Source organism: Lutra lutra, chromosome 9 (genome assembly GCF_902655055.1).
Source record: "Lutra lutra chromosome 9, mLutLut1.2, whole genome shotgun sequence".
In the NCBI taxonomy this organism is placed as follows: Eukaryota; Metazoa; Chordata; class Mammalia; order Carnivora; family Mustelidae; genus Lutra; species Lutra lutra.
Genome location: NC_062286.1, coordinates 89347607 through 89371431, shown reverse-complemented (window position 1 = coordinate 89371431; position 23825 = coordinate 89347607). Strand labels below are relative to the sequence as shown.

The following is a 23825-nucleotide window of genomic DNA, read 5'->3' as shown; positions in this document are numbered from 1 at the left end:
ACAAGTAGGCAGAGAGGGAGGGGGAAGCAGGCCCCTGCCGAGCAGAGGGCCCGATGTGGGGCTCGATCCCAGGACCCGGAGATCATGACCTGAGCTGAAAGCAGAGGCTTTAACCCACTGAGCCGCCTAGGCGCCCCAACAAGCAATACTTCTCAAGAATTATTCTTCCTCCTTTGATTTTAAAGTCAAGACAAAAGAAAAGTATCCAGCTGTTTTGAAGGTCATTATAATTATATAAATAACTACCTCCTTGGGCATATAAGCAATTTTATTCATGGGTACTTTACTACTGTCTGAAAATAGTTAAAATATGGTTGGTCTCAAATATTAATTTTTTTAAAAAGGAAATTCCTTAGGACCCCAAATTTGAAATCAAAACTGCTTCTGGTGGTGTGCCTGGGTGGCTCAGTGGGTTAAGCCTCTGCCCTTGGCTCAGGTCATGATCTCAGGGTCCTGGAATCAAGCCCAGCTTGGGCTCTCTACTCAGCAGGAAGCCTGCTTCCCCATCCCTCTCTGCCTGCCTCTCTGCCTACTTGTGATCTCTCTCTCTCTGTGTCAAATAAATAAATGAAATCTGGAAAAACAAACAAACAAAAATTTAAAAACTCCTTCTTGTAACTTTCACTCTTGGATCAAGAGTAGATTGGAGTCCATAAGCAAATGTTGACATCAGAGGACCCTACCCACGGCCTACATAGTTAACAAGTGAGAACTCAGTATTTTCACTAAACCTCATAAAATGTGTAACAATTCAAACTCTGAAGGCTTTAAATTCTATCTAATCCAATCAATTCAAAGTTAATACATCAAAAGTATCTAAGAGACACCTGATACAGTATGAAGTAAATTCTAATGTTAATATCAATCACAGTCCTTTAATGCTACTATTCTCTTCAATATGAAAGAGTAATAAAATGAAATGAAAGAGTTGATAGTTTTCAAATAAATGCTTCCCTCCCCAACTACAGCTCTCGCAGTTATATGGTAGCTAAAAGACAAATACAAACTAACATAAGTTTAAAAAAGCTTCCTTGACACTTTCTTCCCTGTCAAATTTAAATATAGAATTAAAAAAAAACTCTAAAAAATGAAGTTATAGAAAGAAAAGAAATATTACACAGCAAATACTTAAATCAAGAGTCCATAAACAAATTTAAGTACTACACAGTAAATGTAATAAAAAGAAAAGGAAGTCTCTCTTTACTGCAGCCTCCTGTTAGCAGTAAAACAGGAACACTTATCTCAGAAACAGAAAATCTAAACCCTTCAGTTAGCATAGTATTTTAAATATGGGTTAATGTTGCAGGGACTTTTCAGAACCTAAAAATTCAAAACCAATTTTCAACAGCTGTAACAAAAACTAAAATTGTGTTGTTAGAGGCAAATTAACTTTGGAAACAAACAAGACCCCCCCCCCCCACCTTTTAGTTAAAATGTCTCCAGATTTTTGATGTCCTTCCTTCGTAGGTTACATTCAATAGCTTCTGCATTCCTTTGCTGAATACATTTCAATAACAAAGAATCCTCTATGAACACCCCCAACCCCCATCCAAAACACCACAAACTAATCTCACCACCAAAATCCAAAGAAAAATTCCACACAGAAACTATGTCCTAATAGGTCAAAGCAACCTATCTTTATGGGGGAAAAATCAATTGTTTCCAATTTTAAATACTGCTTTGATGATTATATAATGCAGGGTTGGGGAATAGCTAAAACAACTTACAGGATTTGTGAAGAAATGGAAAAATGAGTTCTAGTTTGCACAGTTCCAATACAGCACAATCTTGGGATTGTGTTCAATCTTTAATTACAGACTGAGAGATTCCAGTGAAACCTCTTCAACGTGTATTCCCCACTGCTGCATCCACTTGGACTTGAATCTCGCCGCAATCACTAGGTGCCTTGACCTCCAGCCAACCATGACTTTGCACTCACCTTAGCTCTTCCTCCGGTAACCCATTTAGTCTCACACTATCGGGACGATCTCGTCTTCTCCGGTAGAGACCTGAGTGTGACAGCTCTTTAAGCTGTAATGCAGTCATATTTCTCTCTACACATCAGTTAACTGACAATCTGAAGCACTTATGCTGAGCAGCGTGGCTGCCAGGTTCCAGAGAGAGCGTGTCTCTTGCCGGGACCGCAGCACACCTGACCAGAGTTGGAAACCTCCAGGCAAACCCGGCTAAGCACAGCTTCCTGTTTCTCTGTTGTACACACCCTCCTCAGCAAGGCCTGGCCCGCCTTATCTCTGGGCCTTGCACCTTGGGGAGGAGGGGGAGAGGGAGAATCAGTGACGAGGTTGCTCACATGCTTAATAACAAGCAACGTTTAATTGTTATGAATAATCACACCAATTCCTTTATAAATCTTTCCAGCATCATTCTGAATTAAAATTGGGCTAAAAAGCTCCAGTAAGGTAATGACTAAAGAAGGGTCCTGCCCTATTTTATTTGCCAGGAAATCCACTAACACTGCTCAAGCAGCTGTCAGTTTAAAGAAGTGCCTGGTCATCATGAGCTCTTTGGGAAACTTTCCTTAAAAAGAAAAAGAAAAAAAAAAAAAAAAAGGGGGCAGAATTGTGAGGGAAGCAGTGCAATTCCTCTTTCCCTACTCTACTTTAAATCCTCTTTAGAAAGGAAGGAAGTGTCTTTGCTTTTCCCCTAAATTATTATTCAAAAATTCCTAACTGAAAGGAACTGAAAGTGGTTTCTTCTATCAACCTCCACTCAATGATTTTCTAAATGTAACTACCTATTCTAAAAATTCCCTCCTATCAAATGTGCGCCTCAATGTAATCAACACTGTCTGCCTAAAGGTGTTTTGGGTGCCGAATGCTGCCCTCGTAGTTGGTGGCATATTTGATCCTAGATGGTAAAGTTAGAGAGGGGTCTTATTTTGGTGCATATGGGGTGTAGGTTGAGCGTCTGCAAGAGGAGTCTGCAGATAATGGAGTACAAATAACTGTAAAGCAAATCCTTGATTGTTACTGTTTCAAACGATGTGTACAACAACACACAAGGTTCTAGCCTCCACTTCTGATTCAATCCCACTCAATACACATCCACCATCTCACAGACGCAGGTTAGATCCTTGGCAAGTTCTTAGCTAATAATTTGTCTTCATTGTTCTAATAATTTCTCTTGGAGTAATCTGTATTAACTTCTTTCCCTTCTAGAATCCCCTCAATAAGAGCACAGAGAGATGTCTCTGAAACTTCTTTTTGCACCAAGGGTTAAAGAATTAACATAGTCCATGAGAGTATCTATATTATAAATACATAGATTAAGGCACCCACAAAGAAAGGGGAGCCTATATCTTACTCCTTCACTCAAGACATGCAGATGCCAGCTTCCCTCAGGGCTACAATTCCACCATCATGGAAAACAACTTCTTACTGGTTCCATCTCCTCAGTGAAGAACAGCTTCTTACTGCTGCCATCAAAATATAACATGTTTTTGAAGATGCAAGAAGTTACGGATTTTGTTATAAGACTAGATTTTCTTCTTAAGATTTTATTTAGTTTACAGAGACACAGCAAGAGAGGGAACACAAGCAGGGGGAGTGGGAGACGCAGAAGCAGGCTCCCTGAAGAGCAGGGAGCTCTTTGCAGGGCTGGATTCCAGGATGCTGGGATCACGACTTGAGCCCCCCAGACGCCCCTGTTATAACACTAGACTTAAATAGTCACGAAACACATAAAAAAATCAAGTGACAAATGTATCTGTTTCTCTTTCTGGAAGGAAACAAACATATAAAAGGGGTAATACTGGGGGCCTCTGGGGAACTTTGTGACAGGAGCAGAAGAAAACTTTTCTGTTACAAAGTTCTACTCTGAACTTTGAATATTCTGCCTATTCAAAGATAAATTAAAAAATTTAGAAGATTTATATATGTCTTTTGTACAAAGCCCTAGTATCCTCCTGAGACTTAAAATACAGAAAAACTTAAAGTTTACAGTAACAGAAACATATATAATTAGGATTCCTAAAGTGTCTAATTCTCACATTTTTCTCAAGATAGGTGTGAAAAACAAATGAAGAGAAACAACCACCAATGTTCAGTTTTTTTTTTACTCAAGGCATCTGGACAGAATAGATGCCTGCTGAATAAAACACAAATTAATCTGTATTTACTATAAACACAGAGACCTCAACATTATTTTTTTTCCTGTTTCAAGTATTTATTTAAATTTCAGTTAACATACAGTGTAATATTAGTTTCAAGAAACCTCAACATTAGATAATATTTGTTTCTACAAAAGATATAAATAAGAGCTTGATTTTTAAAAGAGCTTTAAAAGAAGTAATACAGCATGCTGACAAGGAAAAAGTGCTTGGCAACTACTAAAGGTTAACAAGACAGGAAACATCTCTCTGTGTAGGACGAATCCTGTATTTGAGGAGTCTAAGGTTAAAAGGATGTGACCAGAGGAAAAAAAAAATTCCAAGCTATATAACAAACAAACTGAAACAATTCTTGCCCTCTAACTTTTAAAATGGCTGTAATGACAAATGGGAATTTCAGTAAATCAATGCTTATGGTCTAAGGAAATCGTCACAACTGAGTAAAACTAAATTCGGGGGCTTAGGGCAAAGTGCTTCTCATAGTATCTTTTCACTGAGAGGCGTCCTCTGTCCCTTGCACTCCTTCTGATGTGCTCTGAGATTGTACTAAGCTGTAAGAAGACCCAGGTGGAGGATACACCGGCACGGCTGGGCACGTGCAGAATTTCTGAAAGGGAAATTCACAAATGCCACAAAACACACAACTGACTGACCACTTCATGAAGCAGCCAGATTACCAAGTCCTCTCCTCACAACAGCGTTCCTGAACTTCAGCACCAAGGGAGGGAGAGCACACCCCTGGAGCACACAAGGCAGTAACTGGCAAAGGTGGTCTCATTTTTTTTTTTTTTAACTTTCATGCTTTTCCAGAGAAACAGAGCTATCAATGGTGCCTTCTGTTGACAGTACAGAGGGAGACCTATGCAGGTGCACTTTGCTGTGGTCTCTATACAGGGAAACATTTCATTTTAGCCCTCTAAACATCTCTGAAGGCCAGTCTAGTCTCCCATTCATTGAAGAATTCCCTACTCTCATTCTGCACATGGCCTCACTCCTACACAGTATTCTTTGCCCGAGGTTATGGCTCTCCTTAGAGGCTTGCAGGGCTGAGGTGCTCACTACTACCCAGAACTCCTGGGGCTTTCCCTAACCCCCATGACCAATGGTTGTTAAGGAACAACAGCTCACAAAAGTTATTAAGGTGTGCATCTTCTATCCCACTTCCACTATAGTACAGCTGGTTTATGAACCTAATTACAACTTTTTGTTCACTTCTGTCCAAACTGTTGGGTTCTCTTTGAACCTGTACTTTGACATAATTAGATACTTGGCATAATTAGATATCTGTTCCAGCTTAACCTCATCAGAATAGCTGATAATTTCTCTTATAAGTTTAAGACCTTGGTGGAATGACTAAATACAAAGTTCTTTGGAGCATCAAACAGGTCCTATTTTGCCAGGCTCATATCTAACCCAGTTGTCTTTCGCCTTTCAGAGGGCCGGGGACATTTTATGAATCTGATGAAAGTAAATAACTCCCAGAAAATGCATGTAAGCATAAAGTTTTATAATCATTTCAGGGAATTAATAGTTTCTTCAGAAGCTAACAGATGGACTTTACCTTGGATCTTCTGATGTGCACTGCTCTCCCCTCTTCTCTGAAAACCTATAGCGCTTCAGAGTGCTATAGGTGTGGTTCTCATTTGTTCATTAATATGTATTTACTCAGTGCTGTACAGTGGGCCGGATAGTTTCAGAAGAGTTCCTTTGTTTCCCCTTCACTTCTCCTAACCAATCTTTCTGCCCCTGAACTTACCCTCTTCCAATCTATCCTCCAAATTTCAAAGTGCTCTTTTAAAATAAACTGATCTGGGGCGCCTGGGTGGCTCAGTGGGTTAAGCCGCTGCCTTCGGTTCGGGTCATGATCTCAGGGTCCTGGGATCGAGTCCCATGTCGGGCTCTCTGCTCAGCAGGAAGCCTGCTTCCCTCTCTCTCTCTCTCTGCCTTCCTCTCCGTCTACTTGTGATCTCTCTCTGTCAAATAAATAAATAAAATCTTAAAAAAAAAATAAACTGATCATATATTGATGCTGCTAAAAAACTCTTCAGTGGCTCACTGCCATGAGTCACCAATAGAACCCTGCTGAGCCTGCACCCTCCTCACACCAGCACTTAACTCTAGGTGGTTCCCATGACTGACTTCACTTCCTCTCACCTCCTGGCCTTTCCACATGCAGCTTCATAGGACTAGAAGATGGACCAGCTCCTAACCATCCCACCGGGACTCATCTCTTACAAGAAGCATTTCTAGGCCCTAAGCACCCACAGTTCCCTTTCTGTTGCTCCCAGAATGCCTTCCCCCCATAGCTATGCTTGCTTCCTTCTGTCATCATAATCATATCGCCTTGTGAGAGGTTGTTTCTCTACCTACCTCTCCCCTTAGGATAATATGTCTGCAAGGGCAGCAACATATCTAATTTACAACCATGTCTATAAGGCCACAAATATACACGGTAGACATTAGTTAAGTTCTTTGGTTTAGTGGTTCAACCAACTGACTTTGAGAGCCTAATCACTTTACAACACTACTTGTGAGATTCAAGCTCCACATTTCTGAAACTTTTTTTTTGCACTTAACACTCAACATTACCTAAATGAGATTTAAAAAAAAAAAACAACAACAAACCATTTTATTTATTTATTGGAGAGAGAGAGATTGAGGGTGCATGAGCAGTGTGGACAGGCAGAGGGAGAGGGAGAAGCTGGCTCCCAGCTGAGCAGGGAGCCCAAAACAAGGACCCCAGAATCATGACCTGAGATGAAGGCAGATGCTCAAACAACTGAGCCACCAGTCATCACCTAAATGAGATTTTTAAAAGGTACATCTATTCCATGGTTTTGCAAAAATTTACTTTGTTGGTGAGACTGTAGAAACTCGGAAGTTTTTCATATTTGTAGAGTTGAATAGTATCTCCCACTGTATAAATACTTTGTTTGGGATAAAAATTTTAAAAAATTAGCCTAGATTTTTACATATACCTGACACAGTCCAGTTTTATTTAAGGTGAAGTATAATTAGTTTCGAGTGTACAATATAATGACTCCACAATTCTATACGTGACTCAGTGTTTATGATAAGTGTATGCTTATGACATAGTCCAGTTTTTAGTGAACTTGGTCCAAGTATTCCTTCAGGCATGAGAGGGTAAAGAAATCTAGTTAAACATCAAACCTCTAGGGGCGCCTGGGTGGCTCAGTGGGTTAAAGCCTGTCCTTGGCTCAGGTCATGTCCTCAGGGCCTGGGGATCGAGTTCTGCATCGGGCTCTCTGCTCAGTGGGGAGCCTGCTTCCCCCTCTCTCCACCTGCCTCTCTGCCTACTTGTGCTGTCTGTCAAATAAATAAAATCTTAAAAAAAAAAAATCATACCTCTAAAATTGATCATTAGTGTTACTGAACTGTCAATCTTCCTCCAACAAAGAAATAAGACCACGGCAAACTGGCTTCTGTGGCAGAGTCAGAGTTAGTTGGGCCTCATTACCATTACCTTTTGTACTAGCTACTAAGAGAGCCTGTAAACTGGTTAAACAGCTGTACATTTCCAGGCCATTTACTTCCTTGTGTGACATACTGTAGAAGAAGAATTTTATATTTTGCAATAACTTTGAACTTAATGGAAACGAATCCTTTTTTAGTTTAAATTTTATCTTATGAACAGTCATTTACAGGGGAAAGCAAACTTTCTCAAGCCAAGCAAGAATATCATCCTTTCTCACTATGTCTAACACCTTCCTCTCCCAAACAGTTGTTTATCAGCCATGCTATCTCCCTAAATGAGACCTTCCAAGAGTGTTCTGGGCTATTAACAGGAAGGACAGACCCAGGGTTGAAAACAAATCTGAGGCAGAAGAGTTCAAACTCTAATATGCCGAGTTCAGATTAACCAGAGCAAAGAATATGAGAAGGCAGAATCAAATTTTTGCAAAAAAACCATCCCAGAGTCTGAAAAAAAAAAAAAAATCACCCCAAAACGCGATCCCATTTATAAGTAGATGACACTGCAACTGCCTACAAGTCCCTCTGAATTTTTTCTTTAATCAGCTTTTCTGTAACTCACTCAAGATGGACACACCAAGTAGACAGGCTGACCTAACACGAGAAGCTCGTGGGAAGCTCACTGAATCATTCTGAGTCAGAGACTCAGTTTCTCTCACAATTAGCAGCCTGAGGTCTTCTGCAGTACTTTGTTAGACAATTAAAGAATGTTTTCAGTGCAGTGACACAGTGTGTCTGCAGCATCTCCATAGCTGTGGAGGCTGAAGATACGGTAGAATTCCTTTAAGAGTTCCCCGGACATCATAAGATGATCCTGGGTGTACTGCGTCAACAGGGGGAGCAGGACCAGTTTACCACATCATTGTGATTGTCAATGGACACCATTTTAAGGCCCATCAGTCTGTTTGCGCTGCTTGGGTGATTTTTGATTCAACTGTTCAACTGATTTACAATTTGAGGTGAGATGTTCAATTTGATTCAGCATAGAAAAGGAGGCAATTAAGAGTCATCTGGGGGCGCCTGTATGGCTCCGCCGGTTAAGCAACTGCCTTCGGTTCAGGTCATGATCCTGAGGTCCAAGGACTGAGTCCCAAGATGGAGTCCCAATACTGAGTCCCAGGATTAAGCCCCGCATAGAGCTCCCTGTGCAGCAGAGAGTCTGCTTCTTCCTCTGACCCTTCTCACTTGCATGCTCAAGCTCTCTCAAATAAATAAATAAAATCTTAAAACAAAATTGTTTTTAGATGCTGCTGTCAAAATATGGCAAGTTTCCCTAGCAGATTTCAAAGGAATTTGGAATAAAATTTCAAGTAACCTATCCCATCCACATTTTGAAAGGACTAAGTACAGGGGAAGCTGGTGTAAGAATACAAGAAGGAAACCAGAAGACATTCCACATTTGGCAGCTCGCTTGCTTTGGCTGGCATATGAGTACAGGAAGTCATTTAACTATTAAAGCCCTCAATTTTTCCATTTAGAGACAGAATCAACCGAATCAGATATCAGTGGTCTTTTCCCTAGATTAACATGACTTGATTTTAAGAGAGGACTTGGGTAACATGATGTGCCAATCTTGATGAAGCTCTGGCAACACACTTTACCCCTAAATCACTGTGTTAGTGAGAAATCCCATTCCTGAGTAAACCAGGAACACAAGACCAGGATTTATATATCAGCTCTTCAACAAACATTGCCTGGAGCCCAACACATGCCAGGTCCTCAGAGTGTAGAGGCAGGAACAGAGAAGAAAGATACTAAGCATCTCTTAACTATTCTTGATTACTGCTCTCCTCTTCACTTTCTCTTTGGGTCAAAAGAGCTGCTCCAGCGATAAGATCTAACAAGGATATAAATACCATGAGAAGGTATACTGATCCTTCCGGCTCCAGCACACACTTGCGGCAAAAACAGAGACTCCTCAACAGAGCTCTGAAATCATAGGGAAGGAACAACGAAATAGCTTGTTTGCAGGAAGATTATACTCCTCCTCCAGGAAGGAGGAAATTGTAACGTACCTCATATGATGTACTAAACATGTTTTTGGAAAACTGAATATAAGATTAAACCTTTGGGGACGCCTGGGTGGCTCAGTGGGTTAAACCTCTGCCTTCGCCTCAGGTCATGATCCCAGGGTCCTGGGATCGAGCCCCGCATCGGGCTCTCTGCTCAGCAGGGAGCTTGCTTCCTCCTCTCTCTCTGCCTGCCTCTCTGCCTACCTGTGATCTTTCTCTGTCAAATAAATAAATAAAATCTTTAAAAAAAAAAAGATTAAAACTTTGTAAACAGAATAATTTTGGGGGGGCATAGTCGGCAGAACAGAATAATTTTTAATTCTCTAAGGAAACTTGTTTTAAAAAGAAATTCTACTGGTAATATTTCAATAAAAGTGAGCTTTCCTGATTATCCAGATTTTCACATAATTCAACTTACATGTATTTTGATATAAGTTTTTATAACATTGCTATTTTGTTTCTACTCTTTCTACCTGTCTACCTCATAGGGCATTGATATCTGTGGAGCATATTGCTAAACTAAACCCTCATTTGGAAAAACACAATAGGTGAAGCAATTGTGTGTAAGAGGACGAAAGAAACAGTCATTTCCACATTCTAAGGCAGGCAAAGTCACAAGCCAGCAACTGTGGTCTTCTGAAGATCCGGAAGAACAAACGTGGTTCTACTCCCTGCCCTGGAATTTCAGAGGTGTGTCTTAAAAACTAAACCAAAAGACCTGCCCTATAGGACTCATTACTACAGGTAGTCCACATCAAAACTATTTTCACCAAGTTCTCAAAATATTTCCAGGTTCTGTATGAGGCCTCACCTTAAAGGCAACAACATTAAAAAAAAAATTTTGTGTTACCTCATTTCTAATGTCAGCAATATCCCTTCACTTACTGTTATTTTTCTCTCCCTACCTCAGAAAACAGGATTTTTAAGAAAGCTCTAAAGATAGAATTATTTCAATAAGGACAATATTTCCTGTATAGTTTTATATTCTAGAGTGATTGGTGGCAATTATTTGGCACAAAAAGGTATTCATGATATAGTGCTGTGTGAAACAAAGGTTACAGGATACTGTACACTGTTTGTGTTTTATGTGAAAAGATCACATAGATATACACCACGTATGTGTGCACATCTACACATCCACACATACCACATCTGGAAGAGTATACACCAAAATATCTCTGGTGGGTAGGATTTAAGAAGATTTAAAATTATTTTTTCTTATGGATTATCTGTTATTTTCTAAGTTTTCCAAAATGGACAAATATAGTTCTGTAATTAGGAATCAAAATTTAAAATGCTTAAAATAAGAAAACAAAAAATTAAATGAAGATATACTTTTCCACATTCCAAAGGATTTGTAATCAAATCAGGAAGAAATGACACCTTATCAATGTCAGTATATATAATCAAATACTGACGCATCCCCTAAAGCAGGTTGGATTTGAATGGGCACTATACAGGAAAGGATTTGGGGAGAGGGAAGTGGAGGGCACTCCAGGTGGAGGAAACATCCTCCCATGTGACTGACAGATATGTCAAAGGGGCAATGAGATTGGCAGAGCAGTGGACCTTCTACGGCAGACCACAGCTTTCAAGATGGTGTGAGGAAAATGGAAAGTCGTGCAGAGGGTCTCCTTGCCCAAGTATAAGATGAGGGTCCAGATGAGGTTCTCATGAGAAAGGGAAGGGGGACAGACAACATTACATAGGCCTGATAGGGTACAGAAGAGTGTGCTGTGACCTCCCCATGCCAATCATTACATTCATACGCGTTTAGCAAGCACCTAACATGTGGCAAGTTCTGCTCTAAGCACTAGGGACCCAGTGTCCTTGAGGAGCTTGCAGTCTGTCGGTGGTACTTAATACTAACCATGTAATCACACAAATATATTAAAAAACATGTCAAATGATAGAACAGGCTGCCATGAGAATGCTTACAACAAGGAGCAGAGAAGGGATGGCAAGGAAAGTTTCCTGAAACAGAAACATTAGATCTGATACCCCAAAAACCCAAAAGATGAGACGTCACTAAAGGCTAAAGGGTGCAGGGAGCATTTGTGGAAGCAGGGCCAGTTGGTACAAAGCACCAGGGGGCAGGAGGAAAGGAAATCCGACTGTGTGGCTAAGGGGAAGCACTGGCAGGTGAGATGAGAGACAGGCAGTGGCATGTTTCAAAGAGCCTCACATTTTTTAACCTTAGAACAACGGGAAACCACTGTACTGTTAAACAAGAGACTGACACGATCAAATTTGTTCCACAAAGATTCCTCTCACAGTGGCATCTGGGGAGGGTGGATTTTAAGGGGCAAGTGGGAATGAGCATGGAGGCAGTCCAGGAAACAAATAACAGCCGGAGCTACAGTGGTATGAGAGGAATTTTGGACGTAATAGAGATGCAGGGGCTATAGACTAGATGCAGGGGCAGGAGAGGCAGTAAGCACTGAAGCTGTTAACATTTCCCCACATTCTGTTAGTGACGTAGCAACCATACCGACCTGGTGAAATACAGCATAAGCTGTACTTCATGTTCCTTCAAACCTGTCTACTGGCAGGCATTTTAAACCTACTCTGAATCTAATAAAATGGTTTTTAAAGAGTGTTTACAAAAGAAAAAGCTGGGACATAAAAATGTTCACCTCTCTGACTATAAAGTTCAAAGTCTCCTGACTCTCTAATACAGTTGGTCACTACTAACAACAGCAGGGTTCTGAGTGCCTACCAAGCACACTATGCATGCCATCTAATTTAATTTTTTTCTCGATCCTATGAGGTGTGTGTGTATCATTATTTTTCCCATTTTGCAGGTGAAGTAACTAAGTGCTAAAACAGTTAAATGTCTTGACCAAACAACATAAGCAATAAGGGAGATAGTATGGATCCCAAGTCAGGTCTACCTGATTCAGATGTTCCTGTTTTAGCCATCGACTACACTGTCTCTGGGACCCCAAACACTCCCCCCACAGAAAAACAAAAGGTCTACTCTGAATTAGAACTGCCTCTCAACACTGACAAACCTAACCCAGGAAGCTTCTGGAACAGTGATCGGCACAGAAGCCCTGAGGACAAGTCCCAGACTGTAAACACAGATGAGAGACCACCAAGCTCACCACAGCAAGCCCACACTTTCCGTCCCTGAAAATGAAAAGTTGTCTAGTTATGCTCTAGATGAATATCGTGAATGGGCAGTCTACGGGTTTGGAAGGAGACCTGTGGTATACCCCTGTACAAACCCCACTAATACACATTTTCCTCCTTGGCTAATTTTCTCCTACCAGTCTGGAAGCAAAGGCCAATGAAAGAAAGGAGTCAAATTGGTAATCTTCTATTTAACTGAATTCCGGGATTCTTTATAGTTCTGCAGGTCAAAGTTACCAATGCTGCCTTATTTCCTTGCAGAGTTCATGTGATGACTCAATGTTTCCAAGAGTTCTGGAAAAAAAGGGCAAAGATTCTAATGAAAACAGGTTTCCTCTATCAGAACAACTCTGCCGAAACCATGCACACTGTTACACAGCAACAGGGGAGGCTCTGGAAGCAACCGAGACAAAACAGAGATGTTAGGAGGGTGTGGGTGCAGGAAGAGGCACTGAGAATGTGACCAAACCCATTTCAATTCCTCTAAGAGCACTTTATACCACAAACAAATGTTACAGTTTAAGCCATATAAACAGCCACTTTATAAAGGAGGTGATTCTAAAATACAAACTAACCACCATGTGAGACTAATCGAGGAAAAAAAAGTATGCAGTTTCATTCCCTGATCATGATCTTAAGAAATGCCTGTCAAGATAAAAAAAAAAGTAACTCCTGAAGCCCATATTTGATTGATCTACACATACTAGAGAAATATGTTTTACTGAATAAAAATTCTTTAGAGGTTAAATACTTAAAACTGAATGAGATCCCTGTCACAGAACCAAAGCAAAGGAACTCATTCTAAGCAAATGGTCCCCCACCCCTTGCCATGGGAGCCAGTGTCTTCGCTGACATTCACTATGATTTAGGAAATAGCACCTTTGTCAAGAGCTAGGTTTACTGAGTTCTTTCCATGTGCCAGGAACTCTTTGAGCACTCTGCATGCATTTGTCAAATTTACTTTCTGCAATGATCAAATAAAGTAATATTATTATTTCCATTTTAAAGATGATGAAACTGATGTAGCAATACAAGTAATCTAAGATATTACAGTTTTTATGTGATTAAGAATTTGAAACCTTATACTTGGTTTTAATCACGCTTTTAACCATTACAGGGTACTGCCTCCTAGCCAGAAAAGGGCTATTTTTCTCAACAGAAGATACCTTATGATCAGAAATTATTTTAAAATTCAACCAAGGCTTGCTTCCTCCTCTCTCTGCCTGCCTCTCTGCCTACTTGTGATCTCTCTCTGTCAAATAAATAAATAAAATCTCTAAAAAAAAGGGGGGGGGGGCGCCTGGGTGGCTCAGTGGGTTGAGCCATTGCCTTCGGCTCAGGTCGTGATCTCAGAGTCCTGGGATCGAGCCCCACATCGGGCTCTCTGCTCGGCAGGGAGCCTGCTTCCTCCTCTCTCTGCCTGCCTCTCTGCCTACTTGTGATTTCTCTCTGTCAAATAAATAAATAAAATCTTAAAAAAAAAAAAAAAAATTCAACCAAGGCTAAATGCAATGTAGTATCCTAGTCTGGATGCTATTAAGGTAACGTAAGATGTTAACAAAAGAGGAAACAGGGTGAGGGGAATAGAAGGATGCTCTGAACTATCTTTGCAACTTTCTCTAAATCTAACATTATTCCAAAACAAAAGTTTATTTGAAAGATTCAAAACTATAATTCAACATGACAAGAGAGCTTGTATCTCCAAAAAGTAATTACAGGAAAGACAAATGGGGAAGGAGTTTTCCTCCAAATTGAAAGAGATTTAAGAGATGTCACAATCAAATGTATTAAAGTATGGCCTTAGTTTAGATCCTGGTTCATAAAGGCCAACTGCAAAGGAATATTCTTAGGATAGGTGAAAAATCTGATCAGGGATTGGGTATTGGGTGATGCCAAGGAATTATCACTCATTTGGTTAGATGTGATAATAATATGTTTATATAAGAAAATGTCCATATTATCAGAGAATAATTCTGAAGTACAATGGGATGAAATGACGTAATGTCTGGGATTTGCTTTTAGATACTTCAGTAAATTAAGAGGGGAAAAAAATGTCCCAATAGCCAAAACAATCTTGAGAAAGAAGAATAAAGCTGATTTCAAACTATATTACAAAGCTACAGTAATCAAAACAGTATGGTATTGGCATAAAACACACACATAGTTCAATGGAACAGAAAAGTAAGCCCGGAAATAAACCCGTGAATTTATGGTCAGTTAATTAATTAATTAATTAACTTTAAAAAAGATTTTACTTATTTATTTGAGAGAGAACGAGACTGAGAGCATGAGTAGATAAAGGGGCAGAGAGGAAGGGAGAAGCAGACTCCCCGCTGAGCAGGAAGCCCAATGTAGGACTCAGTTCCAGGACGCTGGGATCATGACCTGAGCTGAAGGCAGACGCTTAACTGACTGAGCCACCCAGGTGCCCCTATGGTCAGTTAATTTTTAACAAAGGAGCCAAGAACATACAATGGAGAAAGGACAGTAACCTTTATAAATGGTGCTGGGAAAACTGAACAGTTACATGCAAAGAATGGCACTGGACCACTCTCTTAAACCACACACAAGCACTAACTAAGATGGATTAAAGACTTAGGGATGTCTGGGTGGCTCAATCATTAAGCATCTGACTTCAGCTCAGGTCATGATCCCAGGGTCCTGGGAAAGAGCCCCACACTGGGCTCCCTGCTCAGCGGAAGCCTGCTTCTCCCTCTCCTACTCCCCCTTCTTGTATTCCCTCTCTCGCTGTGTCTGTCAAATAAATAAAAATCTTAAAAAAAAAAAAAAAAAGACTTAAACACAGATCCAAAACCATGAAACTCTTAAAAGTTTTCAATTAGCAATAATCGTGCCTCGGATAAACCTCATTGGCTACGATACTGCCACTGCGCAAAGCTGAAACTCTTAAAAGTATACATAGGCAGTAAGCTCCCTCACATCATCTTCACAATGAGTTTGTTTTTTTTTTTTATTTGAAACCAAAGGCAAAGGCATGGGAAGCAAAAATAAACACATGGGACTACATCAAACTAAAAAGCTTCTGCACAGCAAAGAAAACCATCAACAAAATGAAAGGGCAACCTACCAAATGGGAGAAAATATTTGAAAACCATATATATGATGAAGTTAATACCCAAAATATACAAAGAACTCATACATCTAAATAGCAAACAAACAAACAAAAAAACCAACCAATTAAAAAACAGGTGGAGGGTCTAGACATTTTTGCAAAGAAGACATACGGTTGGTTCAAGAGTGCTTAAATATCACTCATCATCAGGGAAATGAAAATCAAAACCACAGTGAAATATTACATCACACCACTTAGAATGGCTATTAACAAGACAAGAAGTAACAAGTGCTGGCGAGGATGCAGAGAAAAGGGAACGCTTGTGCGCTCTTGGTGGGAATGTAAGCTCGTGCAGTCACTGTGGAAAAAAATATGAAAATTCCTCAAAAAATGAAAGACAAATACCATATGATCTAGCATTTCCGCTCCTGGGTACTTATCTGAAAGAAATACAAACACTAACTTGAGAATATATTGCACCCCCATGTTCACTGCACCATTATTTACAATAGTCAAGACATGGAGCCAACCTAAGTGTTCACTGATGGAAGAATGGATAAAGAAAATGTGACATATAGGGGTGCCTAGGTGTCTCAGTCAGTTAAGCATCTGCCTTCAGCTTGGGTCGTGATTCCAGGGTCTTGAGATTGAGCCCCGCATCAGGCTCCCTGCTCAACAGCGAGTCTGCCTCTCCCTCTCCCTCTGCTCCTTCCTCTGCTCTCTCTCTCAAATCAATAGAAAAACTCTTTTAAAAAAATGTGAGATATATATATATATATATATATATATATATGTATATATAAACACACACACATACATGTACGTATGCATGCATTCTCACACAATGGAATATTACACAGTGGACTATTACTCAGGCACAAAAACGAATGAAATTTTGCCATTTGCAGCACCATGGAAGGACCTTGAGGGCATTATGCTAAGTGAAATAAGTCAGAGAAAGACAACCACTGTGTGATCTCACTTATATGTGGAGTCTAAAAAAAAAAAAAGACTCAGAGAGACAGAGAACAGATTGTGAGTTGTCAGAGGTAGGAGTTAGAGGGGTAGGCAAAATTAATGAAGGTGGTAAAAATGTAAACTTCCAGTCATAAGACAAATAAGTCATGGAGATATAACACAGTGCGGTGACTATGGTTCATAATACTGTACTGTGTATCTGAAAGTTGCTAAAAGTAGATCTTAAATGTCCTCATTACAAGAAAAAAATTCTGTACTATCATAACAGATGTTTAGACTTATTGTGATAATCATTTCACAATACAGAAATATCAAATCATTACGTTGCACACCTGTATGTCAATTACATCTCGATTTAAAGATAGAGACAACAAGAATATATGAAGCAAATACGGTAATACAGTAAGTAAATCAGGATGATGAGTATATGGAGAGTCATTTCCTCCAATTTTATATTAGAAAATTTTCATAATAGAGTTAATCTAACTTAAAACAAAATTCAACCAATGACAATGAAAGCAAGCATGACTACCTTGATATCTGAACACAGTACCCTGACAGCAGTATGCAGTCCCCAAATGCAATGACTAGACAATAGAAAGTCTGGGGCAGGATTCCTAGGTTTACTGGGTGCTTTTTGTAATGCGGTATCTGACGATTTTACATCTGAGGGATGTTTAAATAACTCCATCACACAAAATACAGTAAAGGATATGTTAAATTTCAAAAGAAGGACACGGGAAGAGAGGAGAAGATAATATTCTAGGTAGAGAAAAAAGAACTAGAACAAAGGCACAGAAAAGTGGAAAGCTGACTCAGAGAAAAGTGGGTAACCTCATTCTGTGGAAACACAGTGGGAGCAGAAGGATGTGGGAGATAAGGCATCAAGGCAGTCAGAGCTATATTTTAAAGATCTGTCAATGCCAGGCCAGGAAATTTATGTGAAATGTGATAAAAGGGAATAAATGGTTTAGATCCAGGGTGGAGAGGGTTACAGGCCTGGAGACAGCCAGCTGTGGAATACAATCTAGGTAGCAAGATGTGCCATGGAAGGAGGGAAAGAGAAACTCCAGAGTGGTGGCTGAGCTTTCGGGATTTGTCAGGTGAAAAGTTGCTGAGAAAAAACAAAACAAACAAGAAAAGCATATACACCTAAACAGGAAATTCTTTTGCAAGCACAGCCAGATCATGGCCCAACAAGGCCACTTCAAACCCTGAGCATTCTCAAAACATCCACCCACCCTCTTTTCCCATCACTCTTGTGGATAACCTCGCTTGCTTTAGAGAAAGCAGAAGTCATCTGACAGAAGCCACCTCAACCGTCTACAAGTCCACATTTTCACTATTCTCCCTCTTTTTTCAGATGACTTCCAGTTTCAATAGAATTTAATAAATGGCACAAAATAATGCTCGTTCTACATTACTGTTATCTTATTGTAGTGGTGATAATAATAATACTTGTGGTGTTAATGCTCTATATACTATTTCATTTAATGGTCACAACACCCTGTGAAACAAGTGCTACCCCTATTTTGCAGAAGTAGAAACCAAGCTCTGTACTTAATAAGTGACAGCAATGGGATCCGAAAGGGTACACCTGTCCCCAGCTCCCCAGTCTATAATCATTCTACTCCTACTGTCTCTCTAAATGTCTATCCTTAAGAAAAAAAGATGTAAAAAATTGTGATCTCTTCAATGGAACACTAGAAAAGAAGAAAAGTCATTCATTCACTAGAACTACATAAATCCACATGAATAACTCTAAAAAATGTTAAGTGAAAATCCAAAGTTTCATAGTAACACAAATAGTATACACTATATAAAATCTAAAATAAAAGAAACAATCTCATGCACTGTTAAGAATACATAAATGTGTAACGAAAATAGAAAGATATATAGAGAAGTAATACAAATTTAGGAAAAGAGTTTCCTAACAGAGGAAAAGTAGAGGTGGGGGATAACTGGAACAGGAAAGTGTACCAAGAAATTTCAACTCTATTTGTAATGCTTTCTTTCTTAAGATACGTGATAGATATTTCAAGGCATCTTCTACTAAATTCTATACTTTCTTCTTTTTGTCTTTTTTAATAAAAGAAGAAGGATGAAGATACAGAGCAGACACTCAGAGCATGTCTGTAAGTCCACAAGTTTCAAAACACTGTTTCTGCCATCATGTGGCTCCTAAAGATATTACATGCACACACTTTTCAGAAAATGAAAGTAGGTTTAAAAGGGGCATTGTTAATTCTCAGGTACAGTATCAAATGAATGTCACCCATATGTGAAAGCCTGAATAGCCACCACTTACTGTATAATGATTACTAAAAATACCTTACCGCTTCAAAGTATTATTTAATAAAACAGAAGACATAAAACATTATGCTGGTACAAAAGAGTAACACTGGACCCCTATCTTACACCACTTACAAAAATTAACTTGAAATGGATTAAGGACTTACATGTAAGATCTGAAAGTATAAAACTCCTGGAGGAAAAGTAACTTGACATCAGTCTTCATAGTGATTTTTTGGATAACACAGCAATAGCACAAGTGACAAAAGCCAAAAATCAGTAAGCGGGACTACATCAAACTAAAGCGCTTCTGCACAGCCTAAGAAGCAATCAACAAAATGAAAACTAACACTGGAAAAAAATATTTCCAAACCATGTATCCAAGAGGGATTAATATCTAAAATATATGAGGAATTCATACACCTCAATAGCCAAAACACAAACAACCTGACTAAAAAATGGGCAGAGGCCATGAAGAGATTGCCTAAAGATATACAAATGGCCAACAAGTTCATGAAAAAGTGCTCAGCATCACTAAGCACTATGGAAATGCAAATCAAAACCACAAGGAAATATCACCTCATACCTGCTGGAACAGTTATTATCAAAAAGGTAAGAGTTAAGTGTCAGCAAGGATGTGGAGAGAAAAGGAAACCCCCGTGCACTGTTGGTGGGAATATAAACTGGTGCAGCCACTGTGCAAAACAGTATGGAAATTCCTCAAAAAATTAAAAATAGAACTAGTGGCATTTATATCTCAATGAAGGTGGAAAAATAAATATTAAAAAAAAAATTTGCGGGGTACCTGGATGGCTCAGTCGTTAAGTAGCTGCCCTTGGCTCAAGTCACGGGATTGAGCCCAGCATCTGTGCTCCCTGCTCAGAGGGAAGCCTGCTTCTCCCTCTCCCACTCCCCTTGCTTGTATTCCCACTCTCACTATCTCTCCCTCTGTCAAATAAATAAATAAATAAAATTAAAAAAAAAAATACTTTGCTAGGAAGCACACTCAAAAGAAGATGATAATGAGAGTTATTGGATATAAACTATTTAAGAGAAAAGGATCAACATAAACATTAGAGACAGTAAGGTTAAGTAGTCAAGACTAGCAAAAACAGATACAAAGGGCTAGCTTTCAGATGCAATTCCCTGAAGAGGTAAATGAAGACCTAGACACATACTTCAAAACCTAGAAGTAAATTAGCAAAAAGAACACAGTAAAAAGAACTAGCCCTAGTATTAAGTTTCACTTAATTTTGCACTTTGGAATTTAGTACCTTTAGTAGCAAATTTTATGAGAAATGAAGGTCTTTTTTCTGAATATTTAGGTTAAGAGAAAGAAACCTAAAATTTATATCACAGGGAATCTTAACTAGATAGAAACATATCATTGCATAAAAATAATTGCATACAAGCACTACTGATACGGTAAATTAGACAAATGGCATGCTTTCATTATGTTCTATTTATCACCGGTGGGGGAGTGGGGAAACTGAATATTGTACAGCAGCGCCCACTACGTCCTTTATCTTGATCAAAGGCATTCTTGGTCATCTGGCTGCCAAGCTAAAAATCTCAAAGTCTTTCTCAGCAACTTCCTTCTCACCAACAAAGTCACTAAAACCAGTACACTTAATTTATGAAATGCCATCTCCATTTTTCTCTTCGTTGACATTTATGAGCCTAACACCCTCCCCATACCCTACTGCATACCCAATTGATGTTCCCCATCCTCACTCTCCCTTCTATAAGAGGCTGGGTTCAGAGTCAACCAGCCTTGAATTCAGATCCCAGCTTCAGTTCTTACTAGCTTTTTTTTTTTTTTTTCTAATAAGGGGTGGTTATAACCATACCCTTATACAGCTCCTATGAAAAGCACAGGGGTTAATGGAAGAAGTAAGGGAAACCTCACTGGAAATGGAGTTGGGAAGACCTGAAGGGGGAGCTCTCACCAACGCACCACTTGCCACACTCTGCGTAACTTGTTGCAAGAAGGTAGTTTTTGTTTTGTTTTGTTTTTGACAGAGATCACAAGTAAGCAGAGCGGCAGGCAGACAAAGGGGGAAGCAGGCTTCCCGCCAAGCAGAGAGCCCAACTCGCGGCTTGATCCCAGGATTCCGGGATCACGACCCAAGCCGAAGGCAGAGGCTTTAACCCACTGACCCACCCAGATGCCCCGAAGGAAGGTTAATTCTTATCTTGACAAAAAAAAAGAGCACCTTTCTCACAGGAATCTTATCTCTGGCTTTTAAGAAAAAGAGGGACAATCTCTCCCCACTCCCGAAACCTCCAGCCTCAAACTCTTGTTCTTTTCCAGTGAACTTTTGTTCACAACAATCTTCCCCAATTTCCCTCAGCACCTAATAAAAGCAAACTTCCATTGTCCCTTTGGACTTACCTGTGGTTTGCCATAGTTTGCTTGTCCCAAATTGCAATTCCTCTGTTATTCCTGAATAAACTCATTTTGCTAGGAAAATAACTGCCTATTTTATTTTTAAGGTTGACAAGTGACACATAATAAATGTTAAATACAAAATACATATCACCATTATTATCAATATTTCTCCTTTCTCTCACTGCAAAGATTTTTTTAAATGCAACTCTGATCATACTATGGATCAGTTTAAAATATTTCTATAGATGTCTATTTTATATGGGATACAGTTCAAAGACCTTGGCATAACACATGAGACATCTGTAGGAGCGCTGACAATACTGACCCCATCTTTGGCCCTCTTTCATGTTCATGTTCAATCGATGACCTCTTTGGCGGCTGTGTTCCAGGTCCCTTGGAGATTAACATACATACCTCAGAAATGCCTGCCAAGGCCAGGATGGGGGGGGGGGGGGAGGAGGCTTGTTTTGGCCTGTGTCAGAGATAACATTCCTAATGCACAGGTGGTGCCGTAAGATTTAATCAAAAGTTAGCTGTTGATTAGGTGCATGCAAGCCCTCTGGAGTGTGTGCAGACCCTCTGATCTCACTATAGTGCCCTTCTGCATGTCCCGTTGCTCTATAAAATCTGTGGACTAAGGTCTGGACTTTACGGAAAATAACTGTGCAGCTGCCACGGGTCATCTTATCTTCTGCAAGATTCCCCTCACCACTGCTGCCCCTGCCACCACCCCCACCGCCAGTAGCAAATTACCCTGAATAAAACTCTGTAAACTATGGAGTCACCTGCTTCCTCTTCAAGTCTCAAAAAATGCCTTCTCAGTTTGGAGGACACTTCACTGTCCCTCCCTCACCTTCTAACAACATAACCCTTTACAATGTACTTACCTGCCTGTCTGGCCTCATTTCTAGCCATTTTCCCCCTTCCAACTATTGATCTCCTTCCCATCATAAATCCCTTTCCCCAACCACTGTTCCCCCAACTCAGCGCACTCTTTTGTGTGCCCATAAGGACAGGCAGGGAGAGTCAAAGAAGGCAGTGGGTTACACTAGATGGCTCCCATAAAGCCTCCACCACTATAAGGAGTGATCACATCCCCGCCCTGCCACCATGGTGCCCAAATGCCCCACAGAAAGGCTGTACCAGGCTCCTGAGGCCTCCCTCTAACTTTTCTATCATTCTAGCTATTACATGGCCACCCACAAGTTTTCTGCAAAGCCTTTACTTTCTTTGCTTATAAATCAAAGACAGCATATGCTTGTTTACCTCACAATCTTTCTGTATGAATTAAATAGGGTATTAATTAGAAACAAACTGGGAAAGGTAATAAAGTACTATAGCAATGTTGGTCACTGAAAGGCGTGACTCAGTATACTACTACTGGGTCACAGGGAAGTCAAAAGAGTTATTAGCTCTTAATGTGTCTGCAGCAGAGAGCGATCCCCTACATGACTCTTTAAGCATGTTTTAAGGCACTACTGCAAGTACATGCCAAGAAATCATTCCTTGTTCCTAATCTTTGCTCCAAGGGAGCTATTCAAGCATTTGCCTCCTATCATCCATAGGTGCCTAAGGCCATTTCCAAGCCTCCAGACCTTATCTGACATTTCTATAGGCAGAAACTTTTGCCTTGAATTAAATCACTGGGTAAAAATATCACCCTTGCTTTACAGAATTAAAAAATGAGGTTTTAATCCTTATCAAAATCTCATTAAGGTTTTTGCAGAAATAGAAAAATCCATCCTAAAATTCATATGAAATTCCAAGACCCCAAAAAACCAAATCAATCTTGAAAGAAACAAAGTTGGAGGTCTCACAATTCTGATTTCAAAACTTACCACAAAATTCCAGTATCAAAACAGTGTGGTACTGGCATAAAGACAGAAACACTGACCAAGGGCACAGAACTGAGAGCCTAGAAATAAACCCTCACAAATACGGTTAAATGATTTTGGATAAGCGTGTCAAGCCAATTCAATGGAAAAAGGATTCTTTTCAACAAATGGGAAAATTTAATTTTTTATTTTCTTTTTTTAAAAGCTTTTATTTATTTATCTGAGAGAGAGAGAAAGAGACTGCGAATCGGGGAAGGAGCAGTTGGGAGAGGGAAAGGTAAAGATTCTCAAGCGAGGTGCAATCCTCATGCCCTGAGATCATGACTTAACAAGAGCCGGATGCTCAACAGACTGAGCCGCCCACGCCCCAAATGGGAAATATATCCACACACAAAAGGATGAAGTTTAACTCTTATCTCATACCATATACAGAAATTAACTCCAAATGGATCAAATAAAACTCCTAGAAGAAAACATATGGGAAAAG

General features: G+C 39.8%; 1 protein-coding gene and 1 pseudogene across 5 annotated transcripts in view; both read right to left on the bottom strand.

Annotated features, from left to right (window-relative positions):
- The window catches only part of LIMS1 (LIM zinc finger domain containing 1), a 145230-nt gene that overhangs the window by 55612 nt on the left and 65793 nt on the right, over positions 1 to 23825 (bottom strand). The window contains exon 1 of one of the 5 annotated variants that reach the window (XM_047745298.1): positions 1940 to 2159. The exons of 3 other annotated variants lie outside the window; for them this stretch is intronic. In XM_047745298.1, coding sequence (XP_047601254.1) covers positions 1940 to 2046 — 107 coding nt within the window. In that variant the 5' untranslated portion in view covers positions 2047 to 2159. Of the gene's footprint in view, positions 1 to 1939; positions 2160 to 23825 lie in introns of those variants that run through there. One more of the 5 variants, XM_047745300.1, reaches the window with a different exon arrangement.
- LOC125110094 (uncharacterized) lies at positions 15541 to 15668 on the bottom strand (annotated as a pseudogene).